The sequence below is a fragment of the Equus caballus genome, chromosome 1, assembly GCF_041296265.1.
Source record: "Equus caballus isolate H_3958 breed thoroughbred chromosome 1, TB-T2T, whole genome shotgun sequence".
In the NCBI taxonomy this organism is placed as follows: Eukaryota; Metazoa; Chordata; class Mammalia; order Perissodactyla; family Equidae; genus Equus; species Equus caballus.
Window position 1 is genome coordinate 120,403,666 of NC_091684.1, and position 26,737 is coordinate 120,430,402.

General features: G+C 50.8%; 1 protein-coding gene across 5 annotated transcripts in view; it reads right to left on the minus strand.

The window, feature by feature from the left end:
* Window positions 1-315: 315 nt before the first annotated feature.
* The window catches only part of OTUD7A (OTU deubiquitinase 7A), a 379,739-nt gene continuing 353,317 nt past the window's right edge, over window positions 316-26,737 (minus strand). For 2 of the 5 annotated variants that reach the window (XM_023651659.2, XM_070268408.1), the window contains exons 12-14: window positions 4,729-4,843; window positions 4,458-4,542; window positions 316-2,080 (exon numbers count right to left, since the gene is read on the minus strand). In XM_023651659.2, coding sequence (XP_023507427.2) covers window positions 647-2,080; window positions 4,458-4,542; window positions 4,729-4,843 — 1,634 coding nt within the window. In that variant the 3' untranslated portion in view covers window positions 316-646. The other 3 variants (XM_023651671.2, XM_023651663.2, XM_023651666.2) reach the window with 3 other exon arrangements.

The window sequence follows — 26,737 nt, forward strand, 5'->3', positions numbered from 1 at the left end:
TGTGAGTGTTGCTCAGCCGGGGGCTGTGGGAGAAGGTTTTGCTCATGAGATGGAGCTGTGTATTCCTAAGAGGCCACAGTGACCACCACGGCGTCAGCGGCAGAGTGCCTCCCCTCCTCCAAAGGCGGGGGAGGGGAAGCCCGTGGGAGCCGGCAGCAGAGCCGCCACCGCAGTCCTGGGCGGCCGCGTTTGCTTCTCAACCCAGGGTGGTACCGATTGCACACATGTGACGCTACATGGAAGAGGTCAGTCGCTAGGTTCGGGGGAAAAAACAAAAACAAAACAAAAAGAAAGGAAAAGAAAAGAAAAAGCATGTAGAACACTCCCTTCTAAAAACAAAGGGCTGCAAATTTCTTTATTTCTCTTATTGAGGAACAAAAATACTCTTGCAATGGCTATTGAGTTTCCACAGGTACGAGGCAGATGCTAGCTAGCACACCCACTTCCAACAGTATGACTTGTTTCCTATCCGTCTACTACCTGAGAGGCGTCAGTGTAGGTTCAGGCACCATTAGGAACGTTTGACCAAACACGTACACAGCACTGACAGAGAAGTCGCCGGCCTTCCGGGTGACCAGGGCATGTAAAAAAGACACCGACAGGATGGAAAAGAACCCCTGCAGGGTCACCGCTCGCGCCGGCGCGCTCACGGCCGGGCCCCGCGCGCCTCGCGCCGCCGCCGCAGCTCCTCGCGGTAGCAGTACGAGCAGAAGTGCTCGGTCTCGGCGCGCCCGTAGAACGCGCAGTTCTCGCGCTGGCAGCGCCGCTGCGCCGGCCCCGCGCCGCCGCGGCCGCCCTCACCGTTCGAGCGGGCGGCCGGCGCGTCGGCGTCGGCGAACTCCAGGCCGTCGCGCGCGGCGCCGAAGCCGTTGGTGTAGGTCTGCGACTTGTGCTCCGTCGCGCCCGCCGCGCCCGCCGCGCCGGGCAGGGCGCCCGGGACGGCGCGCGCCAGCGACTCGACCGTGTTGACGGTGCGCAGGGCGGCAGCGCGCGCGGGGCTGTAGCTCTGCGACGACAGCGAGCGGTTCTGCTGCGGGTACGTGGCGCACGGCCGCAGCGCGCCCACGGCCGGCGCGCACGCCTCGTCCCGCGCGCCCGCCGCCTGCACGTGGATCACGCTTTGGCGAGCCGGCGCCGGCGGGCTGCGGCCGGGCACCGGTCCGCTTTGGCCCGCGCGCCGTGCGCCGCCGCTGGGGCCCGGGGAGGCCGCGCCGCCCGCCGCCGCCCGCGCCGCCCGCGGCCCCGCCGCCGGCCCGGGACTCGGGCGCTCCTTGAGCTTGAGCACCAGCTGCGTGGGCGGCCCGGCCGGCGGGCCCGGCGAGGCGCGCTCGGGGCCCGGCGCGCCCTCGGCCTCCGGCCTGCGCGGTGGCCGCTTGGCCGTGGAGGCGGCGGCGGCGGCGGCGGCATCGCGGCGCCGCTGCTCCTGCTCGGCGCTGAAGCGCTCCTGCGCGCTGGTCAGGTAGTAGCCGATCATCTCCTCGTGGAACTGGTGCCGGTGGCTGGTGAGCAGCAGGCCGGCGAAGATGAACTTGCGCTCGCCCTGCATGGCGGCGCGCAGGATGTTGAGGCTCAGCTTCACGTCCGTGCTGTACTTCCAGGCGTCGCCCCGCGGCCCGCCGCCCTTCTCGGCCGGCGACGCGCCCGCCGCCTTGTCCGTGGGCGACGGCGTGGTCTTCTCCGAGGGCGACGTGCTCGCCGACGCGCCCGACTCCTCCTTGCTGCCCTTGCGCGACTTGGCCTTCTTCTCCTTGCCGCGCTCGGGCCCGTCGCCGTTCTTGCCGTTGGCGGAGTTGGCGCGGCCCATCTTGCCGTGCACCAGGCCGCCAAGGCCGCCCATGTTTTTCTTCAGCTTGATGCCCAGCGTCTTGCTGAAGCTGCCCAGCTTGTTGGCCACAGAGTCCGCGCGGGTCTTGTCCTTTTCCTTGCGCTGCTTCTCCTTCTCTTTGTCCTTGCCGTTCTTGCCATTATTGCTGTTGGAATTGCTGCACACCGAGTCGCGGTCGGAGTCCAGCGAGTCGGCCAGGGACTGCACATCCTCCCCCGCGGAGGCTGTTGGGGACTCCGGCTGCGCCAGAGGGGCCTGTAGGGGGAGAGAAAGGGCGGGGAAGGAAGGAGGTAAGAGTTGTCTCTACGTGGGAAAGACGGAACAGACCCTGTCTCCCATCCCCCTACGTGGTGCTAGGTTGGGGCCCTCAAGCCTCACTGTCCCAGTCCTCATTCCCTTCTTGGTGAACTTAGGTTGCTGGTAGCCTGGAAACCTGAGAGGAGGAGTATGGGCAAAGTGCAGATACCCACCTGGCTTTGGGCACCAGAGCCTCCGCTCATTTTAGAATTACCATGGCCGGACTCTGGCCGTCTGGCCCCAGCAAGGTTGCTGCCTGACCAGACACAGGTCCCAGGCTGGCCTCTTTGTAGAGGTAGAGCTCTTCAGGTGAGCTTGAGACTTCACCTGCACGTGTAGGGTCTTTCTCCTACAAAGTGTCTCACCTATTCACTCCAGGCACCTGCCCTCAGAACGTCATTCTGTGGGTCTTGGAACAAACACTTCCTCAATTCAGCAATGACCAGTGACTTTACTTACCGGTTCCTTTCTCAGATTGGCAGTGTTGATTGCAAAATTGAGAACGATTCTGAAATGGGACCTGAGCTCAGCAAGAAAGATGGTACCATTCCCAGAAAAGGGCTCCTGGGTTCGGGGACAGGGGAGAACGTGGGGACGGAGCATCTCTGTGAGCACCTTGGAGGAGGCCCACTGTCAGCCAGTCAGCAGGGCAAGGACGTACTGGAACGCAGCCAGGACCAGTACCTAGGCTAGCTGGAGAGGCTGAGAAAGGAGATGGGAGGGTGCAGAGGACCGACAGCACCCATTTCTGCTTTGTGGAGGCTGCTTCCTGGGGGAGGAGAGAAAATTCTGACAGAGCATCACTGGGCCGTCACACCAGCAGCTGGGTCTGGCAGGAACTGGTGCTCATGCCTGAAGGGGTTTTCCTAGCCTTTAGAGGAGGAGCCTGAAAGAGGACCTGTTGGTCCCCAACTTTATTTTTGTTCCTCCCTCCCCAAAGCAGGTCCCAGAGGGGTGAACCTCCTGCAACCAGGCCACCCAGAAGCAAGGGTGAGTGGCACCATCCCTCACCACCTTACAGTCTGAAATTCCTTCCTTCCCCTTCCCACCCTGTCCTGGGTCTGGAAGGAGCCAGCGATCTCAAACCCGTTAGCTGGGGACATGAAAAGGTAGAAGTTCAGGGACAGCCCAGGGAAGGGGGTATGCTTGGTACTGCCGGTTAGTGGGAGTGCAGTGAGCCAGGAGCCCTGGCTCAAGTGCTCTTGGGCTGGAGGAGCTCTTGCCAGGGCTGTCTGCTCAGGGCTCTGCATCTGATGTGGAGGCCACCAAGGCCTGATGGGGGGCCTGCTCATTGCAGGGCAGAGCTATGTTCTAGCCCAAGAGCTTCCTGATACTAGACCTATAGCTGCTTGCCTTCACACCCCAGCCACACGGTGGCATGCTCCAGACAGTTGAGGCAGGTCGGTGTGGAGGCTAAGAGGCAGGACTTGGGAGCCAGAATGACTCCGACTGGCACTTGTGTCATCAGTAAAATGGCGTGTCACTACTTGCCTGGTGCACCCCTATGAAGACTACAAGTCCAGGCAGAAGGATGAGAGCAGTCTCAGCAGTGCCCATGCATCCCGGGTACTGACTGTGTGCCAGGCACCATCCTACTTGCTTTTCTCATGTCACTCCTTTAATGGGCCTTCTGAGCCCCAATTCATGACTGAGTAAACTGATGTCTGTGGAGGACCAATGATTTGTAAACCTTTTTTTTTTTATTTATTTTTATAAATCCCTTTCCCTGGGAGTTCACTACTGAGATCACATAAACATGCATCAGTCAGATACTTAGAGTGATCCCTCTCAGCACCTGGAAGCAGGGACAGCACAGACCCTCCCTCTCCCGCCCTCCAGCAGGGGAGGGAAGGAGGGGGCACTGAGGAATATCGCTCTAGGTTCTCTGGCTTTTCCAAAGACCCACACACAATTTTTAATTAATTCCGCTCCACGGCTGCACATCATGTTCCCATCTCAGTGAGAGTTTTGTGTTGTGACTTGCCTCCGGTTTGTTATTCTGCGTGGGCGGGTTTATTCCTCTCCTAGAGAAAATAAGGGGACCAAAAATTCCCCTAGCTGGAGTGCGCCTATGTACAGACACGCAAGGACACCCCCCCACCAGGGAAATTCAAGCTACTTCAAGCCAGAGCCAGTGGGGCAGGGCTGCGTGCACAGCTGGGACGCAGGCATGGGGGCTCCCGGGCTTCCGGGCTTCTGGCGTGGCTGGACAGGGGTGGGCGAGCTCCGCCCCGGGCCCAGCGTTTGGGAGGATGCTCCGCAGCCCACCCCGCGCCTGGTGAACCGCTGCCATGGCCCCGCCAGCCGGTCGGGTTCCGGCGCACGCCTAGCTCACCCGGGTCTCGGAGGGGATCCGGATCCACGTCACATTCATGTAGCTGTGCAGAAGGTTCAGCTTGGCTTCTAGCGACAGGATCAGGCTGGCGAGAGAAGAACACCAAGTGAAACCGGCCCCAGCTGGCCCGCGTTCGCCCGCGCGCACCCGGCTGCCCGCCCGCAGTCAAGCCAGCTGTCCCAGAGGAGCAGGGGCAGCCCAGCTCCTCTGGAAGCCGACACAGCCCGCCCTGTAGGACCCTGGGAGAGGGGGCTTAGCGGGGAGGTCTTACTGGGCTAGCCGGGCGTTATCATTGTCGTCTTTCCCCCACTCCCAGTCCTTGCCGGGGTCCACGGCAAAGTGCAGAGGCAGCAGCTTGTGCTCCGAATCCGTCAGGGGGATCACGGCTGGAACAGAAAAGACAGAGACAGTGCCAGTTGGCCCTGGGCGGGCCAGGAGGCTCAAAGCCCCGGCATCCCGCAGGGAGGATAGGAAAGGGAATTCCAAGACCAGGTGTCTCTGCGATTAAAGAAACGGAATGGAGATATATACACAGAACATCTGTGCCAGCAGAAGCATTAAGACCATAGGTTTCAAAACACTACTGATAATTTTTAAAATGTCATATTTATTGTGGACATTGAAGAGCAGTTGGAGACATCACCTGGACTCTGTGAAAGATTTGGGTCTGTTAGAAGGCAGGTACCCCTCTGGGCAGCAGATGAAAAAGCTATCACTGCTTCTGCTACTTCTGAGGAAGGACCCATTGAGCTCAGCACACTGTGCAAGGTCACTTCGCAGGTGGCCTGGGGCCAGGCCCTCCCCTCTCCTCCCACAGCAGGGCTGAGTGTGCAGGTCAGGTGAGTGAGGGCTGCTTGCTCACCTGATCCTTTGTAGTTTTCATTCAACAAGTCTGTATCAGTGCAGGGCCCATGGAGCCGGGGCGCCTGCCCACGGGAGCTCACATCCTGTGCTGGGATAGGATAAGCAGGCAGCAAACACCTCGGCATGTCAGGGAGTGATTAGTGCCCTGGCTGAAGCGAGAGATGGGTGCCTTTCTAGGGTGGGTGGGGATCCTGTGAGGAGGTGACATGTAGGTGGAGATGGCATTGAGGAGAGACAAGCCCCTCATTTCACTGAGGGACTGACTCATCACAAACCCTCAAGAGTGAAACCCACCCCCAGGGGCGGTCCCAGCCCACCCGAGAGAGGCTGGGGCGGAGTGGGTTGTTTACAGGTTTGTCTGGGATCTGCTGGGAGCTTCTGAGCTACCTCAGCACCCAGTGAGAACAGCTCCCTTTTTGACACAGCTGACTCCTGTTGTCAGGGAGGAGAAGCAGGAGGAAGGGGAGGCAGTGTCCCTGATTCTGCCTTCTGAGAGGCAGTCTCTCCATGGGGGCTGCACTTATCTCCTTTTGGGCCCCACTCAGAGTCACATCCCAGCAGGAGCAGAGCCAGGGGCTCCGGTCAGGCCAGTTGCTTTGTTTGCTGGAGCCCAGCTTCCTGGTGTCATCGTGTCTGTGGCTGGCTGGTGGGGAGAGAAAGGCATGCTGCATGAGAAGCTGGCTGCCCAAATGCTGGGGACGGCCACATGTGAGTGCAGGGCATGGACCTGGTGCACCCTCAAGAGTTAAACTCAGACTGTGCTGGGGCCTCCAACAGGGGCTCTTGACTCCACTGTCCCACCATCCTCGGAGGCAGATGTGGCTGGGCTCCCCTTATAGATGGGGAAGTGGGCTGAGAGCTGACAGCTGTGGGGCAGGAGGGCCCCCTATTTCAGGCCCATTCCTTGCCTCACTCCAATGCAAATCACCGCATAGAACAGGAGTGCCTCTCTCCTGCTCCTACCCTGGCGGCCAGATGGTGCCTGGCCCTGATGGAGGCACGCGGTGCTTCTCACAGGCTGCTTTCCTTTGGCACCAACAGCCCTCTCTCCAGACTGCTGAGGGCCTTGCTCCTGTCCGGGGTCTGCCTCCTTCTTACTCCCCCACCTGTAGGTGCTGGCCATAAACTGGGTGTCCTTTCCCCATGATTCATGGCAAGGGTGCCACAGCAAGAACAAAAAGACATAATAAAATCTAAGATTGAATACCATTAATTGTTGATTTTCTAATGAGAAATTGTAAAAATTGACTCAATGCTGCCCTCCAGTGTTGCTGAAGAGAAAATGTGGGCACAAATAATCCTCCTCCCAAAAAGGGAAACACAGCTTTGCTCCAGGTCTTTCACTTTTAATCTGGCTGGAGAGTGGGCAGCACCGTGCTCTGCTTTGGGAGGTCAGGGGCAGCTCCGTCTGCCTTGGCCGAAAGCCACTGGGTTCTGACTTGACGTGGCCATGACACACAGGCCGCCCTTCTGGGGCCAAGCTGTGGGGTAGACACACCCAGGGAGGGCTGCAGGGCTGGCTCAGGACAGGCCTCCTTTGGGCTGTGCCCAGGAGCTTGTGCCATAGTTCCATGAGTCACTGTGCCAACAGTGGGTTGGCCCGGTTTCCCACAGAGAGGGTGGGGGCGGGGCAGTGGAGGCTCCCTCCATAGCTCCTTGTAGTGCTTGGTACAAGTGCCAGTTCCAGGCCCCCATACAGATGGTCCAGCTGGAGTGTCCAGGAAAAGGACTCAAGGACTATATTTTAAATAAGCATCCCCAGTGGTTCTTAAAATCAGGCAAACCTGGAAAATACTGTTCTAGAACAATAATCTGTTAGAAGCAGTTTCTGTGGTTGCAGCTTGGGCAGTTTCGGGTCTGGCTGTCCATTCCCTTCCCCTTCCCAGAGGGCTACTGTGGGGAGGCATCTGCCCAGACCAGCTATGTTCCCCAGCCCCTAGCATTAGGAGGGAACAGGTGCCTAGTTGCACCTGTGGGACACGAGCAGAAGCACTGTGGGAAGTGCTGGGCGATGTGGTTAGGGTGGGCAGGCCTCCTCTCCCACACTCCTCCTCATCCTGGTGCCTGCTGAAGATGGTGGGGCTACAGGATGGCAAGAAAGGGCTCCTGACTGCCCAGTTGGAGAGGATCTGCCTGCCAATCAGGAGCACCTGTTTTAGACTTCATTTGCATGAGAACCAAACTTCTATTGTGTTAAGCCACTATGATTCCGCTTATTTGCTTCAGATAAGCCAACTAAAGTAGGAAAGCTCCACTCCCCACTCAGCCTCATCTCCCTACCCACAGGGCTCCTGGGATTCCTACCCTTGACAGCTGGGCTGGAACTGACTCCCTGGGCTGCCCTTGCTCCGCTGCACAGAAGATTGAATCACCTGAAGGTGCTAGAGCTTGCCCACCCAGCAGGGGCCTGGCAGCCTGGATCTTGGTGGGTGGGGTGAAGGCCAGGTCCTGAGAGGCTCTAGGGGCTGAAGGAAGGCATGTTCTCTGCAGAGGGGACAGCTGTGGCCTGTGAGTGAAGGGTGGGGCCACAGGGCCGGAGAGCCTGACCCAGAGCTGCACAGGCCAGGGAGGCCTTGAGCACAGGCCCTCTGTGAGCATCAGGAATTGTGGATGCCTCTGCCTCTCACTTTACACATTTACTTTTCCCTGTTGGAAACCTGCCTCCCCCAGTGAGCGCTGCAGTGATGCGGCTGCTTGCCCTCTGGTGGCCAATATTAAGAACAGCAAATGCTTTTCAAAATAGGCCTGCAAACTTTTTTTTCTTTGAAAAAGTTCTCTCTTATCTTGTAATCTATAAACATATAGGCACCATCTCAAACTAACCTGGACATATTTTCGGTACTTATTTTCCAGAAAAGAACGAAGACTTCTGGTTTCTGTTTGGGATGTTAAAAGCTGGAAGAGCAACGTCCCACCGTTATAACAATGACAAACCAGACAAACTGCAGATTCACAACTGTCCTTTAAACCGTCAGAGAGCTGAAGTCACAGGGCAACTGGCTAGTCCAAAATCTAAGGAAAGACAGGTGTCTCTGAGGAGAGATGACATGAGTTTAAAGGGGCAGCCCCAGCTGGACCCCACTAAGAAGAATTCAGCTAAAATTGTTAACAAATTGGTAAAAGAAGTGCGAGCCTAGTGAAAAAATATGGAACTCTGGGGGCCATATTATAAGGGAAATTCACATGCACTTGCAGGCCCCCTCCATGGGACCTAACCTGGTGCTCACAAAAAGACTGGCAAAAATTTGGAGAAAGTGCCCTGCACAGACCTTTCCCATCTATCCTAAGGAAGAAATTGCAGAGGGCAGGGCACACACTCTTGGCCTCAGGGCACTGGGGTCTTTCCCCAATAAAGCTTGGGGTAGAGGGAGGAAATAGGGAATAAATTTCTTTCCCCTGGGGGAGGGGCAGGAATATGTGCTGAGCCCAGAATGACAGCTGAGAGAGGTCACCCCTCCCCCCAGGTCCCGGGACACAGTGTCTGCCTAAGATAGAGGCTTAATTAGAATAATAGAAACATTGCTCTTCCTGGCTCCCCCTCCCACACCCGGGCTAGCAAGCTGTGAGTAATGGCCATCTCCTGCTAGAAAAGGGACAAGAGTTTGGAGAGAGGACTTCGCCAAGGTGCAGCACAAAAGCTGCAGGGGACAGTGAGAAAAACCAGCCCACCGTAAACACAAGATAGCACTAGAGGAGGGTGAAGACTGGGTGCACTAAGGGTAACCAGACAGCAACGAAACCAGAACACAGCTCAAGGCCCAGCTAGACTGATCCAAACCCCATGCCGAAGACCTGGCAAAAGGAAAGGTATGCCTAGTTCCAGGAATCAAAACAAAGTACCTTAGTCTTTATTGTCCTACTCAAGATGGCTGGCTTTCAACAAAGCTTTCAGCATAAGAAAAGACAAGAAAAAATTAACATATTGACAAGAGACAAAGCAGTTGACAGAACAAGACTCAGATATGACATGAGTGTTGAAGCTATCAGATGTGGAATTTAAAATAACTGATTAATAAGTTGAAGACTCTAATAGAAAAGGTAGATACCATTTGATGGTTTTGCTTTTATAGTTAATTTCAGCTGACAGAAGAAATCTAAAAGAAAGAGTCCAATGGAAATCCTAGAAATGAAAAAACACATTTAATAGAGATGAAGAATGACTTTGAGGGGTTGATCAGCAGACTTTACACGGCTGGGAAAAGAACCTGTGAACATCAACATAGGTCAATAGAAATTTCCCAAACTGAAAGACAAAGAGAAAAAAGAGGGTGGATAGAGCAAAACAGAACACCCCAGAGCTGTGGGGCAATATCAGACAGCCTAAGATCTGTGTAAGTGTAATCCCAGAAGGAAAAGAGAGAACAAAACACAAGAGATATTTAAATAAATAATGGCTGACATTATTTCTTAAATATTTTCAAAATGAATGACAAACCCCAACACAGATCCAAGAAAAAAAAAAAAAGAGAGAGAGAGAGAACTCATTGTCTGCCGACCTGCACTAGGAAATGTTAAAGGAAATTCTTTAAGGGGAAGAAATATGATACCAGTAGAAACTTGGATTTACACAAAGAAATAAAAAGTGATGGAAACAGATTAAATGAATGTGAAAATAAAATTCATTCTTCCTTTTAATTACTTAAAGAGATAACTGATTGTCCAAGGCAAAGAGAGCAGCAGTGTGTTATGTGTTTATAGCATATGTAAAAGTAAAATGCTTGATAATAATAGCACAAAAGAGGGAGGGAAGGATTGAGAATACATTGTCATTAGATCTTTATACAACACATGAAGTAGAATATTATTTGAAAATAGAATCTCATTAATTAAAGATGTTTATAGTAAATCCTGGGGAAATCACCAAACATTAAAAAGAGAGGTATAACAATAAGTCAATAGTGGAGATAAAATGGAACCATTAAAAAGCCCAATTAACCCAAAAGAGGACAGCAAAAGAGAAAAAGGAACAAAGAATAGATGGAACAAATAGAAAAGAACTAGCAAGAAGGCAGATTTTAATCCAACCATAACACTAATACCATTAAATATAAATGGTCAAAACATGCCAATTAAAAGACAAAATCGTCAGATTAGATATAAAAGCAAAACTCAAGTATATAATGACTACAAGAAATTCATTTTAACTACAAAGACATAGATTACAACATATTCGCTAATAAAGTAAAGCTGGAGTGGCTATGTTAATATCAGACAAAGTAGACTCCAGAACAAGGACTGCTACCAAAGATACAGAGGAACATTACATAATGATAAAGGGGTCAATTCTCCGAAAGGACATCACAGTCCTACAAGTGTGCCTGCTCCTAACAACAGAGCTCCAGAGCCCATGAAATAAATACTAACAGAGATGAAAGGAGAAACAGACAAATCCGTTATGGTTGGAGACTTTGCCACTTTTCTCTTAGTAATTGACAGAACAAGTAGACAGAGAATCAGCAAGGATCTAGAAAACCTGAACATCACCACCAAAGAACAGGAACTAATTGACATTTATAGAACCCAACAACAGCAGAACACACATTCTTTTCGAGTACATGTGAAATATTCACCAAGATAGGACATATTCTTAGCCAACATTAGCAAATTTAAAAGAATAGAAATCATAAAAAGTTTGTCAGTGCTTAGGGGAAATTTTATAGCATTAAAATGCTTAAATTAGATAAGAAGAACAGTCCCAAATTTCTACTCTAAATTTATGCCTTAAGAAACTAGAAAAAGAATAGCCAATTAAAGCAAGCAAGGAGAGAAGGAGGGAAATAATAAAGATAAAAGCAGAAATCAATGAAACTGAGAACAGAAAACAGTAGACAAAAATCAATGAAACCAAAAGCTGGTTCCTGGAAAGGATCCATAAAAAACACTGGATTATCCAATCACTTGCCCCTAAACCCATATTTTAAGAAGCTAGGAGAAATGGTAAACTAGGTTTTTAAATGATCTTAAGTTAATATTCTTGCTAGACAATACCTGTTTACCATATTCTGAGCCCACATTTTAAACTTTTGAACTTGCCATTGTGAGATAATTATAGATTCACATGCAGTTGTAAGAAGTAATGCAGAGAGATCGTGTGTACTCATCTCCCAGGTGCCCCCAATGCTAACATCTTCCATGACTGGAGTACAGTGTCACAGCCAGGACACAGACCTTGGTACCCTCCACTAATTATATTCAGATTATTACAGGTTTTCCATGCACTCATCTGTGTGTATTTAGTTCTGTGCAATTTTATCACTCGTGGGTTTGTGTAATCCCCTCAATCAAGATACAGAACAGTTACATCACCCCAAGTGTCCCTTGTTCCACCCTTTCATAAACACGCCCACCTCCCTCCAGCACCCCCTCCCTGTCCCTAATCCCTGTCTACCACTGTGATGGTTAATTTTATATCAGTTTGCCTGGGCTAAGGGATATCCAGATAGCCAGTAAAACGTTATTTCTGGGTGTGTCTGTGAGGCATTTCCAAAAGAGATGAGCATTTGAATTGGTAGACTGAGTAAAGAAGACCCCCCTCACCAATGTGGGCAGGCATCACCCAATCTGTCGAGGGCTTGAATAGAACAAAAAGGAGGAGGAAGGAGGAATTTGCTCTCTTTCCTTGAGACATCCACCTTGCCCTGCACTTGGACGTCGTCGGTCCTGGTTCTCCAGCCTTTGGACTCAGTCTAGACTGAGTTACATCACCAGCTTTCCTGGGTCTTCAGCTTGTGGACGGCAGGTGGTGCGACTTCTCAGCCTCCATGATTATGTGAACCAATTCCTATAATAAATCTCCTCTTATATGTATATGTATGTATTCTATTGGTTTGGTTTCTCTGGAGATCCCTCACTAATAGAACCACTAATCTGTTCTCCATCTCTGTAATTTTGTCATTTCAAGGATACTACATAACTGGAATCATATGCAATCTTGGGATTGGCTTTTTTCATTCAGCATAATTCCCTTGAGATCCACCCGAGTAATTGCATGACTCATACTCATTCCTTTTTATTGCTGAGCAGGGTTCCATAGTACAGATGTACCACAGTTTGTTGAACCATTCGCCCAGGAAAGACATTTGGGTTGTTTCCGGTTTTTGGCTGTTACAAATAAAGCAGCTATAAACATTCATGTACAGGCTTTGGTGTGAACATAACTTTTCATTTCTCTGGGATAAATACCCAGGAGTACAGTTTCTGGGGCATATGGTAAGTGATGTTTAGTTTTATAAGAAGCTGCCAAACTGTTTTCCAGAATGGCTGTACCATTTCACATTCCCACAGGCAATAAATGAGTCATCCCCTTACACCACATCCTCTCCAGCACTTGGTGTTGTCATTTTAAAAGATTTCAGTCATTCTGATAGGTATGCAGTGATATTTCATTGTTGTTCTAATGTTGACCATCTTTTCATGTGCTTATTTGCCCTCTGTATCTCCTCTTTGGTAAAATGTCTATGTCTTTTCCCATTTTCTATTTGGATTGTTTGGGGTTTTTTTACTGTTGAATTTTGAGAGTTCTTTGTATATTTTAGATACAAGTCCTTTGCCGACGAGTGGTTTTCAAATATTTTCTCACAGTCTATAGCTTCTCTTTTCTTCTTCTTTCTTTCTTTCTTTTTTTGCAGAGCAGAGGTCCAATTTATCAATTTTTTCTTTTTTGGATCATGCTCTTGTGCCATTTCTAAGAGCTCTTTGCCTAGCCCTAGGCTGTAGCTGTGCATTTTACATTTATCCTATGATTCATTTTGAGTTAATTTTTTGTATAAATGAGGTTTAAGTTTAGAGTCATTTTTTTTGTTTTTGCCTATGCATGTCCAATTGCATCATCACCATTTGTTGAAAAGACTATCCATCCTCCATTGAATTGATTCTGCTTCTCTGTCAAAAATCAGCTGAGTGTATCTGTGTGGGGTTATTTCTGGGTTCTCTATCTGTTCCAGTGATCTACGTGTCTGGCCCTCTGTCAGTACCAGGCACTGTGTTAGGAGCTCTATGTTCATTACTTAGAATTCCTATACCCGTTACAGGATTCTTGTTCCCACGTTGCAGAAGAGGAAATGAAGCCTGTGGTACATAAGTCAGTTGGGTTGTGATTTAAACACAAGTCTGCCTTACTCTGCAATGTGCATTTTTTCCCCCACTGCTATGCCACACTGCCTTTCTCTGAATTATCTGAAATTAGTATACTGGGAACATCTAATCTCATTCATTTATTCAACATTTATTAAATGCCTCCCAGGAGTTTTGGTGCTGGAGACACAGGGATGAGAAAGAGAGGACATCTGGCCTCAAGATGTTCAGGATCTGGCCAATGAAGACCATGAACCCTCTGAAAGGCAGTCTTTGTTACCCCTCTTCTCTCCCTGCTCCTGACACCCACCACAGCCTTGGCACACCAGTGTCTGCTTAGCCTGATGCAGAGTCCCCGGTTGGGCAAGGACCTTGCGTCCTTGTGCCTCTGGGAAAAATCAGACTTGTTTAATGAGGATTTGCTTCATGAAACCTTGAGGTGCAAAGTAACGGAAGCCCTTTACCCTCCACTACTTCAAGGGAAGTGGCTAGTTCCTGCTTGAGAAGCTGCCTGTGGCTTCATGCTCCACATTGCTCACTGGGTTCCGATTTGGCAATGCTTTCTTTCCCATAGGCATTTTCCCCAGAAAAATGTCCTGAGCGGGAATTCTCTTAGTGGACCTCAGGTTATCAGGAAGCTGTCCATTTCCTCTGGACATACACGGTGCTTCCCAGGGATCCCTAAGGAGGCTGGGCTGGGTTGGGGCTGCCCCAGGCAGTTGCCTGCTCAGGCCCATGGTGATTGGTGCTTGGTGCACTGTGAGAGTGCCATGCTGTGCCTGTCCCCTCCTGTCTAGCATGGTCGCACTGCTGCTGTCATTATGCGATTCAAGTACTTACCACATTAAACCCATGAAAGAGAGTTGTGCTTTCTATGAAAATCAGGTGGATACCTTAGAGGGCAAGTCCAGCCAGGTGTAGGTACAAGGCACTGGCAGATCAAGGGTGGGCAGTGGGCATACCTGCCCCAGTGGGAGGGTTTTATCACCAATATTGTTTAGAATTTCAGGGCATGGTGATGATACACAGCAGACCAACTTTGAGTTAGTTTTACTGTTGCTTTAAAATTCTCTCTGGACAATGCGCCCCCTTATTGTCTGCCCTGGTCCTGGGCACTCCCACTGACCGGCCCTGGTACACCACTGTGTGCAGGAGGCAGCCCAGAGAGACTGGACATATTCACTGTGAAAGCCTGGGAGGCTGCACGGAGACTGCTTTGCTTGTGCCCAGGGCTTTGCTCCATTTGAAAGAAACCCAAAGGGAAACGGTGGTGGGAGCATAAGAGGAATGACCTCTGCAAAACAACAGACTGGAAAGATGCTTCCTCCAGGTGCCAGCAGAAAGGTGTCCAGTGCTCTTTACACGCACGCTCTACATGGAGTCCACTCCCATGGTCCCCAGCTGTCTGCGGAGTCGCTGCTGTCATTCTCTTCACCCGACAGAAGAGGAAATGGCGGCCCAGAGGCACTAAGTGTCCTGTCCAAAGTCATCCAGGCAGTTAGTTGCCAAGCCAGGATTTTAACTCAGGCTGTCAGGTTTCAGAGTCCCTGTCCTTCACCCCTGAGCATACAACTGAGGAATAAAGGTACATGTGTGCTTAAAACAGTGCAGGTACACGTGCAACATTTATAAATATACCCCCCCACACACATATAACTCTGTGTGTGTGTATATATACACACACACACACACACATATTAACTTTTTGATTTACTGAGCACTTCTCTCTTATAGGCACCTTAATAATTTTGCAAAGAATTTCAGCTGGGTCAGTGTCTCCCTGGAGCCCGTTTGCCAATCCCAGTGTAAAACCTGTGAGCTGTCGCAGAAAGGAGCGCAGGACTGGGGTGCAGGTCACAGCCCCATGACTGTGGAGTGTGGGGTGGACAAGAGAAGGAGCAGGACTGGGAACCCCCTCTGCCCCCCTTGTAGTAAACCTTAGGGTTTTGTGAAGGTCATAGTTAAAAATGTACAAGGAACTTTTTTGGAAAAGGTAAACTAGAAAGCAAGGTGTGATAAATACCCCTTCTAAGAGGTATTTTGCTATCGCAGAGGCCTCTGGAAAACGTCTTGGGAGAGGGAGGAATTTTTGAGGGCCATGGAGGGATAGCAGTCGCCACTGGCTGCCCACCCTTTGTCCTCACTAGCAGACCCCATCCCTCTGGGCTACAAGGGTGGGTCAGGGTGGCTCTAAGCCATTCACGGTTGACTCACCTTCCTCTTGCAAAGCCTGTGACAAAATCTGATCAGTGAGATGTAAGAGGAAGTCAGCTGGAGGATTCCTGGGAAAAAGAAACCCAAGGAAGGGACAGTCTCTCTACTGACCTCTTCATGTTTTGTGTGAGGATATGATGCTTGGAGCTACCACTGTCCTCCTGACCAATGAGGGACACCTACAGGACAAGAGGCAGCCAGTGGAGGAAAGCAGACAGGCAGAAAGGGCTCAGGCTTTTGATGACAGTGTCAAGTCACCGAATTAACCAACTGTTGACCACCCGATTTCTTGTTATGTAAGACTACAGCTCCCCCCGCCCCCCCACCTTATTCTTTGTGTGATTTTGAGTTGTTTTCTCTGATGTGCAGCCTAAATTTTCCTGATATAGAATCTGGTTCCTACAATGTGGCATGTGGTGGAAGGAGGGACCCAGGGAGTGAGAATTCTACTGCTCTGGGGCGGCAAGTCTGTGCCTCTGTGAAGCGGGGGGCAAATGCTCCGGCAAATGGTCACCATTGTGTCTGCAGACACAGAGCCCTGCTTCCCAAGGCTGCAGGGCTAGGAAACACAGGACAAAAGCAGGGAGCTGCATATGTCGGCTATTGCTTGTAGCTTCCCGGCCATGAGTTACAAAAAAGATGAGCTCAGGCTGAAGGTGGCCTGTTAGAAGGCAGAGGAGGAGGGGGAGATATAGCCTCGCCTCTGTCTGGGGGTCCTGGGCCTCTCCTGTGCAGCTCCCCTCAGGAATAAAAGGGGCCATGTCAGATGGGGATGGTGTCCTGCACTCAAGCCAGAGGCCACCCTGAGGATGGGGCTAGGCAGAGCAGCAAGGCCACAGGTGGCAGTCACAAATTCTCCAGCTTAAAGTTCATATGTAGACATGATCTTTGGCTTGGTTAATAGTCTATGGGATAAACTTGCTATCGTCTGAATATTTGGGTCCCTCCCAAATTCACATGTTGAAGCCTAACCCCCAATGTGATGGTATTGGGAGGTGGGGTCTTTGGGAGGGGATTAGGTCATGAGGGTGGAGCCTTCATGAATGGGATTAATACTCATAGAAGAAGAGAGAGGAGAGAGCTTGCTTCCTCTCTCTCTCCACCATGTGAGCTCATGAGAGGGTGGCCATCAGCAAACCAGGACACTAGATCTTCCGTTTAAGATCTGTTGTTTAAGCCACTCAATCTATGGTGTTTTGTTCTAGTACCTCAAACGGACTCACAAAACTGGAAAAAATACAGGCCAGAATTAAGGGAACTGTACTGCCAAAGACGCTCTCAGGCTAATGAAGTTCAGTCCCTAATGCCTTAGGCTCCATGGGCTCTGAATTCGCATCCAAAGTGAGTAGTGACAGGGTGTCCTCATACATGCATCAAATGTAGCCCTGGGGGACGATGACAAGGGGGTCTTCTCAGAGAGCAGAACCAGGCTGTCATGCTGGCCGACCAAGAGGCTCACTCCTCACGTCCAGGGGGACAGGACAGGTGCCCTGTGCCTCTCTCCCCTCTTCTGAAGGGGGCTGATGGAGAGCCATGTCTCGCTCCAGCACCACACATCAGCAGCCTGTAGGTCCACAAGGAGCCTGATATAGCCTGATGCAGAGACCCACACATCATGCAGATATGGGGCTGGGGCCCATCCAAGAGTGGGGGGAGATGGTGGCTGGTATGTTCCTGGAGGTGCTCCTCCCATGGCATGGACGTCTTGGGGAATCATGGGGGCGAGGGGGAGCCAGGTTGCTGCAGAGCTCAGGAAGGGACTCATCAGAGGGAGGTGTGAGGAGGCATACACTTCACTTTCGGTCTCTCCAGGTCCCTGGGTTTACTAGTGAGAGACGTTCAGCTAGTTCTTTCCACATAGTTGACCACAGCTGGCATCCCGATGGTCCCTGGGGTGGCGCACGATACCAGTAGGCAGAAGTCTGGTGAATAAATACTCTCTTGGGCATTTAGTCAGCAAGACCCAGCTCTCTGACCGCTCATCCTCCTGCAAGCTGAGGACAGAGCTCCACAGCCTTGAGGTCCTGCCCATAGCTCCTGGCCACCTGGTGGCCCTTTTCAAGGTTCATGGGTCAAGAACCAACAATGTCAAAAACGACAGCCCTTGTCTAATCCCAAGCTTCTGAGGGGCAGGAGTCTGAGCTAAAAGTCTGGATGCCCCCCACCCCAGAGACTCTTCCTCTGACCCTGTAGGGAGGGGCCTTTGCAGGTGCAGAGCCCACTACTCAGGGGGCTGCTCTCTGGGGGCTCTGGGAGGAGCAGTAAAGGAATGTTGTGTGTGGTCCAGTGAGGTTGGCTGCAGACCACCAGGGAAGGCAGAGCCCGCTCCTCACTCTCATCCTGAGCTTACCTTTCAGTGGCAATCTGCAAACTTAGAAAGTAGCTGAAAAGAAGGGAGGCTAATTGCAAAGACAATGGAAATAATTTGCGTTTTTCAGGCACTTTCTGGTTTCTAAAACATTCTTGCCACCATGGACTTACTTGATTCTTATAATATTCCATCATGGGCATTGTTAAGTATTTCCTCCATACTGTATTATATTCAGATAGGTACACATATGGGCCAATTTGATTGGAATATGATAAAAAAGTGATTTTGTGTCAAAATCACTTTATTTTAGATCACTATGTTAACAAAATTGTATTATAAAATTCATTTAAATGGAATATTTAATAATACTCCTAACACGTTAAGACACATTTCTACTTAACAAAAGATGGGTGCTATTTATTATAAATCAATCATGTACGAAAAAGCATAGTTCATTGTCAAATAGATTGGAAATAAAATGTTACATTATATTTGGTTTGGGGAATAATAAAATATAGATTGTCATTTAACTTAACCATGAGCCGTGCATCAAATAGGAGGAAAATTTAGGAGGAAAAACTGTTTAAATAATTACCTTATACATTGATTTTTTAAAAAAGGATAGAAACAAATGGCATTAACATCTTTCATGAAGCAAAGCACCCTCCCACTTTCTCCAGTCCTGAGGGTCCCTGAATCACCAGGTGCGAGATGCTGGTTTATCCCAAGCAAGCTTTGACTCAGGGGACCACTTCCCGTACCTCCTGTCTGGGAGATGCACACTCCCTGATCACCATCCTCTTTGGTCAAGTCTCTCTTTTGGAAGCCCCACCCTCCAGCCCACCAACCTGTCCTAGCAACCCTTCCCCGGTTGCACCATTCCCGGGGGATGGCCCCTCCTTCCTCAGTTTCCTCCTCTGTCAAGTGGGGATAGAAAACAAGGAGCATAAATAGTTGCCCCCAGAAAGGACCTAGAACAGTGCCTGCACACAGGAAGCACACACAAACATTAGTGTGACTGTGGGGTGCAGACCCAGCCAGGCCCCTGCAGCTGGCCCGCCCTGCCCACTGCTACCTGTTGGCTGAGGCTGTGGCCGCCACGCGCACACTGCGTGGGCTCTGCACAGCTCTAGAGCCACCAAAGGTCACGGGGGAGCAGCCGCTGTGTAGATGGGCAAGGCCTTATTTGGTTCCCGGGGTACCTGGGGCCCCAGCTCAGCACGCCTGTAGCCCTGCCTGGGTAACTGAGGCAGGCGTGGGGATTCTACACACAGGTGTGGCTGTGTGACTGCTCCGCTGAGCCTCATGGCGTCATTGTGCCAGAACATTTACAGACTGAAATGCAGACTATAGGATACTTTCCTTTAGTTCCCTTATGTTAGGGTATTAAGTTGATTTTATTCCAAATAGGTAATATTATCCATGATTTTCATTTCAGGATAACAAAGAGTCCATTATGAAATGTTTGTCATAAAAGGAAGAGGCTAGATGATTTCAAAGTTCTTTCTAAGGTTCTGTGTTTCGATGAACAACTACATAGCACTCCTGTTTTTCTCGTTAATCAGTTTGCTTTCTCATAGCTCGCACATTTATGCAGCAGCCAGCACCGACAGCCCTGAGCCAGGCTCTGAGAGGATGCCCAGATCTGAGTTTTACAGAGTGTCCCCAGGGGGCCATTTGAAAATGTGGTGGCAGGGAGGCCCATGGAGGTTCCTTCCTGACACTGGAGGACCACGGCCCAGGGTGTCATGGGAGCAAAGGACTAACATCCTCCCCTGGAGAAAGAGGGTGATTCTTATCTGTGGAAGTGACCAAGAAAACACGCATAATTTTAATTTAAAAAGTCCTAAAATGAATTGGCAAAGCCTCGCACACTCAGCTTGCCCACACCTGACTAATCCCTGAGGCCCCGAACCTTCCCACTGCAAGCCCTTCCCTCTCCCCACATGCAACCCCAGCCTGCAGGGCACAGGACGGTTCCGGTTCCTGCATTTGAAGATGGCCGACCTCAGCAGCAGGGGAGGAGCGCTGGGCTGAGGCCGAGAGAGCTGTAAGAGAACAGCAGGTTCTTTCAGAAGGTTGTTTCAATGCAGGGGAAGGCGCTTAGATGAGGGGTTTAAATAGTGCCTCCCGCATTTTTAAGCCTTCAGGAGCTTGGACACACACAGATGAGACACACTGGGCCAAGGAGAAGGAGGACGGGGGTGGTGGGAAGAAGGGAGCCCCATGTCACAGCCTAGAATACATTCTTATCTCACTCCGAGGCTCCTAGATCATTGTTCCTGAGATGCAAGGACAAGATGACTGCTCTGTCTGGGGCTGGTGATGACTATATTTATTGGCTTCTGTCCTGGGGTGCTGGGAGGCCTGGGGGGCACACTCTACAAGCTGTCCTTTGCGTGGGGTGGGGCACCATGGTGGCTGTGTGACAGCCACACTAGGGGGTGGGGGATCAGCAGGTGTCCTGAAGCTCCGTCTCCCATCTCCTGCCTCCCACTGAGCTCTGCAGTCTGGGCAGCTTGCTCCTGAGCCTGAAGCCCAGCTGAGGTCTGAGAGTCTCTTATCTTGATTTTGGATGTCTGGTGCCATCCTGGAAACTGTGGTGTTACTCTGGTTTCCATGTCCCTGTCCTTGCTGAGATGCTGTGTGACTTGAGGGCACAGGCTGGGACTTTGTTCTCTTGCCCCAGCATCCTGTGTGGCATGAGGAGGCACTGGGGTCATGACAAAGAGCCCTACTGCCGCCTGCCTTGGGCCCTCCTCCCAGAGGCCTCCAGGCTGGGGACACCGGTCCCTGAGTTTGGGGCACCTGGCACTGGAGCTTGCAATGGCTGCTTCTGAGCCATCTCAGCAGGAGCCTAGGTCACCTGGTGAGGCTCTGCTTTGCTTGGACCCATGCTTGAGGCCTGGCTGCCACTGGGGCCTGATCCTGGGAAGGAAGGAATCTAACCCCAGGGACTCACCTCTCTAGGTTATCCCATTTAACTGTCATGGTCACAAGTGCCTGGAATTGTGCTGTCACATCAATACATTCTCAGTGAATATTTGTTAAATGAACCTTCCTGCAGCTCAAACCCAAGTGACTTACACATGGGAGAGCTGGAGCCCCCACAGCCTGTCCCCAAGACCATGAGCCGGTTGCTCGTCACCCAGACCCAGACCTGGAATGCCTGGCATCCCTGGCAGGCTTTTGTGCCCTCCACCATGTAAATGGCAGGCCTGCCCTTTGCTCTGCTGGACCACCCAGCGAGAAGACTCCTCTGCCTGGAATAGAGTGAGGATTAGCCACATTCCAAACATCTGCTGGCTGGATCTCCTAGAGCTTGTAGAATATTACTTTTTGAAAAATCCACCATTAGTTTTAATGGGTCCCAGGATCCCCATGCATGAGCATTTGGCCCCTGAGGGCCCAGGGAGCTCACAAACACTTAGTAAGCTCCTAATGGATCTGAATGCAGCATCTGTTGGTCAAGAAGGTGATGGTGACGAACTGAGCCAGAAATGTCCAGATTAGATAATCTGAACCCAGAAGTTCTGCTGTATCAAGGGACTCTTGGGCTCCATATACACAAAATGCTCTCCCCTCTTCTCTCCACTTAGGGATGCCTTCTCATCCTCAGCCTCCCAGGGCACACGTCAGCTCCTTTGAAGTTCTAAACATCTGGGTCTCCCCTGTGGGGCTGAGGGGGTTTCTTCCAGACCCAGGACCAGCCAGTGCACATCCTGGCCCCGAGGGCTCCAGTGGCTCGCTGTGTGGGTCTGTGCTGTGAAACGCCACCTCTTCTGAGTCCTGTTGGTCTCGAGGCTCCTCTCCATGTGATTGCTTGTGCTCTGTGGGCAGCTGCTGCCTGATCTTTGCACCCCTCACTTAGTGCTTGCATGGTCAATTCTCATCCAGACGTGTTGAGTGACAGTTTATGCTCCCTATCTGAATTGCTCTGGAGCAATCAAACATCCCATCTATTGGTCACAACACACTAGTCAGGGAGGATAGCAGGACAGGGAGAAAGGAGCTCCAAAGAGGTGCATTAGTGTGCAGCTTGCCTGTGGGGAGCAGGTCATGGCCAGGTCTTCGTGCTGACCCTGCCCTTGCTGATGCCTCTGGCTGGAGTTGGCCTCTGCTCAGCAGCCATGCATGGTGTGAGGGGAACCTCTCTGCTCCTGGGTGTGGGTCCAGGCTGCGGGAGGAGATAGGCGTGGTGGAAGGGAGGGGGAGGTGGAGGAAACAGAGGGGATACCCAGGCCCTATCTCTCCTGTCAGCCTTCTCTTGGGACCAAGAACCACTGGGGGTGGTAGGAACACACTTTTTCCTCTCACCAGTGAGCAGAGATTTCCCCTTCTACCTCCTTCCAGTAGTCATTTTCTTTCTTCTTCTACTTTTTTTTTTTCTTAAATTTCCAAGACATGTTGAAGAAGTCCCAGGTAGGAGTCAGGACACCTGGATTCAAGCCCCACCTGTGCCCTTGGTTGGTCAGGTACCCTGTGTGAGTCTCTCCTGCCCAGGGCACAGCTGGGGCATTGGGCTGGCTGATGATCAGGACCTTCTCCCAAGTTCTGACGGCCTCATCCTGGACTTGGTGGCTCTGTGGGGAAGTGGCAGCTCAGAGGAGTGTCAGGGCAACAGTCTCTGCACTGTATATTTCTCATTTTAGCTCTGATTTTGGGTTGGAAGCCAAAGTACAGATGCCATTGGATCTGACTGGTCCTCAGTGGGAAGTGCTACAGGTTTGGTTGGGACCCCAAGCAGAAGTTACTCACAAGCTTTGTAATGCCTCCACCCAGGCACCCAGCTGGCCATGCTGTGGAGTGTGTGTGTGGGTGGGTGGGCGGTCAAACCTGGGCAGCCTGGGAGGAAAGACCCTCCATAAGAGTCTGGGACACTGAGCGGGTCAAGATCTTAGGTGGGAAACACACTGTGAGAATCTGAGAGGCAAGAGAACCGTTCCTTGATCCCAATAAACTCTGAAGATGTGCTTAAAAAAAATTTTTTTTTAATCAAGTTTCACGATATTTGCCAGTTTTTGTCTAGACTCATCTGTTCACTTGGGCTTGAAGAATGTGGTATTTTCATTCTGTCTGAATTAGTTTGCTGGGGCTGCTGTAACAAAGTAATACAGACTAGGTGCCTTAAACAGCAAAAAAAAAAAACATACTCTTTTCCAGTTCTGGAGGCTGGAAGTCCAGGATCAAGGTGTCAGCAGTCAGTTCCTTCTGAGACCTCTCTCCTTGGTTTGTAGACGGCTGTCTTCTCCCTATGTCCTCACATGGTCTTCCCTCTGTGTGTGTCCGTGTCCTAGTCTCCCATTCTCATAAGGACACCAGTAACATTGGGGTAGGGTCCGCCTTAATGACCTCATTTTACTCCACCCCTCTAAAGATGCTGTTTCCAAACACAGTCACACCCTGAGGCACTGGGGGTTAGGACTTCCACATATGAATTCAGCCCTTAACAGTGCTATTGCTTTTCCCTCCATAAGCCAGGATACCTCAACTCAGAGAGAGGTGCCCTCTCCAGTTCACTGAGCAGACAGAGGATTTGGGCTGATGCTTTCTTGCTATTTACCAGTTTCCAAAGTTATACATGGCGTGGAGGAGCACCCTGCAGAGTACCAAGTGGGTGTTTCCCCGAGTATCATTACGACTCCATGGACTGAATTCTCTTCATTGTGTTTCCACTTATTCTAGTTAGGATCCTCACTGTCCCTCTCATCCTGTAGGAGCCTCAGCCACTCAGCCCAGGAGTCCTTCCAAGACCACCTAGTGGTCCTTGACGCTGTCTTGTTTTCTTCCAGGACAAGATGCTCTAGGGTCTTTGTGTATACTTTCTGCCCCGGATCTGGCCATGCTCTCAGACATGAGAGTTTGGGGCAAAGAGGATCTGCGTGATGCTGGGCAGGGTGGCCATGGCTCGCCCCTCACAGAAGGTAGGAAGCTGCAGGGTGGCACAGAGGGGTCTGGTTGTCTCCAACATTCCTGAAGTACCCAACTCGCCCTAGGGGCCTGCAGCTTCCAGACTGCTGGGTATGTGAGAGAACAAATGCCTTCCTGTCTAAGCCACGCTGAGTTGGGTTTTGGTGACCCGCAGCCAAAGGGTTTCTAACTGGCCCCAAGGACCCTGTGAATGGAGAGAGAGGCGGCGCAGGGGGTCCGGGGATTTTCCCCCAAAGTGCTTTCGCCGCAAGCAGGTTTACTGTACAACTAATTGGCATATAGCAATTTTGCTGTAAAAGATAAAATCACAAAAAATAAAAAGAAGGATATTCAAAAGGATGTAATGAAACATGAAAAATTAATAATAAAATTAAAAAGACTTGGCTGAGAAAAATGAAAATTTAAAATATTTGAATACAAATATTGGAATATTTAAATATGTAGATTCACGGCAATACTGTGCAAAGAACAGATTTTATGTTGTGGGTTGTTACCTAAGCACTTTGTCTTCTAAGGTTTTTGTTCATAGAATTATACCTTTCTCTTTTTTTTTTTTTTGCTGGGCGAGGGTCACCCTGAGCTAACATCTGTTGCTAATCTTCCTCTCTTTTTCCCCTCCCCACAGCCCCAGTACACAGCTGTACATAGTTCTAGTTGTAAGTCCTTCTAGTTTTTCCGCGTGAGCCACTGCCACAGCACGGCCACTGACAGACCAGTGGTGTGATTCTGCGCCCAGAAACCAAAGGCGGGCTGCTGAAGTGGATGCACCAAACTTTAACCATTAGGCCATCAGGGCTGGCTTGTTTTTTCTTTTTTTTTCCTTGTTGATTTGTCTCCTCATTTGGCATCACACTTTTTTCTTTTTTTTTGCTAAAACGTCTTCATTAAGAGAGGGATCAGTTTCATTCAAGCATTAGGATGCATATATGTAACCAAATGAAAACCATATGAACAAAATGAAAGCCACAAGCAACCAAATGAAACCCAAACTATCAATCAACCAGCTATTTCCTCCTTTATGGCAGAATTGCCTTTATGGCCAATTAGTTGTGCAGCGAATTGCTTGTGGTAAAGATGCTTAAGGTAAAAACACTGGAGCCGGTGAAGCAGGAAAGGGCCAGGAAGGAGGAAGATGGTTTTCCCCCTGACTTTCCTCTCACTGGCTGCCTATCTTTGCATGTGAGTATGCTACAGGGGTATGATTTCAGTGTCTGTAAAAAGCTTCCTGTTTTGGCAAAAGCGCCTGCTCTCTAGAGGCAGAGTCTGACACAGCCTGAAGGCACAGAGCTGAAGAGACTTTCTTTATCAAGGGAGTGAAAGCTCTGTGCCTGGCCAAGTTCTTAGGGCAGAAGGGCTTGGAAGGCTGTGGGTCCAGAGCCGCACTCCTGTCGGGTGGGTCCTGGCACCGGCCCAGGGTTCTAGGAGAGAAAGCCTCCTAACATGAAACTACAAGGTGGCATTTAGATGTGGGAGGCACAAGCACACGGCAAGTCAGCTGCCTGGTGCTGGGTCTCGCCTTCAGCAAGACCTCCAACCCCTCCCCTTCCTCCCATGGGGGCACCAGCCACTGCCTGGACTGCACAATGTGCACCAGCCTTCACCCACGGCAGCCCCCGAACTGCGAGATCCAGAGGTGTTGAGTGGGGCTGGAAGGAGAGCCTGCTTATCTCTCTGCACTTAGAGAGAGCCAGTTTTCTTTTAAGGAGCATGGCACTGACAGCCTCATGCGCCACGGCTTTTGAGGGGGTTGAGAACCCAACAGCTGACAGTGGTTTATTTCCGGTTGGTAAAGAACTCATTTCTGGACTTGTGCCTTTCCCCACATGAGGCAGTCATCACTGGTGAAAGAAAGAGGACAATCCAGATGGAACTGCCTGGAAACATCACACCCTCTCCCTGATTCGGAGCTGATTCACTGAACCCCTACCAACCACCTTGTCCCCTCCTTCCTTGGCTATACTCACTTCTCAGGCTGCTCTGCAGCCAGGACACCGTGGAGCTCAGCTTTGGTTAGTAAGCTTTGGTTAGTAAGATGCCAGCATGAGGCCCTGGGGAAGGTTTTCTTCCCAAATGAAAAGAAAAAATTTCAGGAAAAGAAGGCATTTGGATGCAATGCCTGGAGCTGCAGCACCCATCCTATGACCATGAAGCTGAAACCACATGACAAGAATGGTGGAGCAGAGAAAGGCTGGGAGCCTGGGTCCCTGAGAATGTCCAGAGTTGCTGCACCAGCCATGGACCACCTACCTCAGGACTCCTGTTATAGAAGCAGCAGCAGCCCCTTTCTCAATGAGCCCCTTGCAGCCTAATGCTATTCAGGGCACATCTTCCTTTGGGGTCTTATATCACGGCTTTCTGTGGTTGCTTCCATTCTCCTTGGCATTATAAGGGCTGAGAAGAGAGGCTGAATTTGTTCCCCGGGTGGTGTCCTGACATCAGCTTCTCCCCACCATCCCCAACCACAGGGTAACACTAGTTGAATTGCTAGGATCTGGTGTCTGCAGAAAGGCTCCTGCTGTCTCTGCTGTAGGACAGGAAAGAAGGAAGGTACCCTGCAGGAGCCCTGGAGCTGGCTTCCTCTGGTGATGGGTTCCCTGAACAGCGGCGGCTCTCTTCCTCCCCTACAGCAGGTCCTTTTGGGGAGACACTGGGCACCTCTGGTGGCCAGGAAGGGAGATACTTAAGGCCTTTAGTTTTATCTTTGAAGAAACATTTAAGGATCTGGGGACAGGCCTGGCTTGGGGACAGGCAATGCTGTTCCTAGAGGTGAGCAGCAAGGCCACTGAGGACTTCAGTGAGTGGAGGGACCATCTCATGATGGTCACTTCATAATTAAGTGGTGATGTCCTTGAACATGACAAATGAAAAGTGACCAAATGTGGAGAGT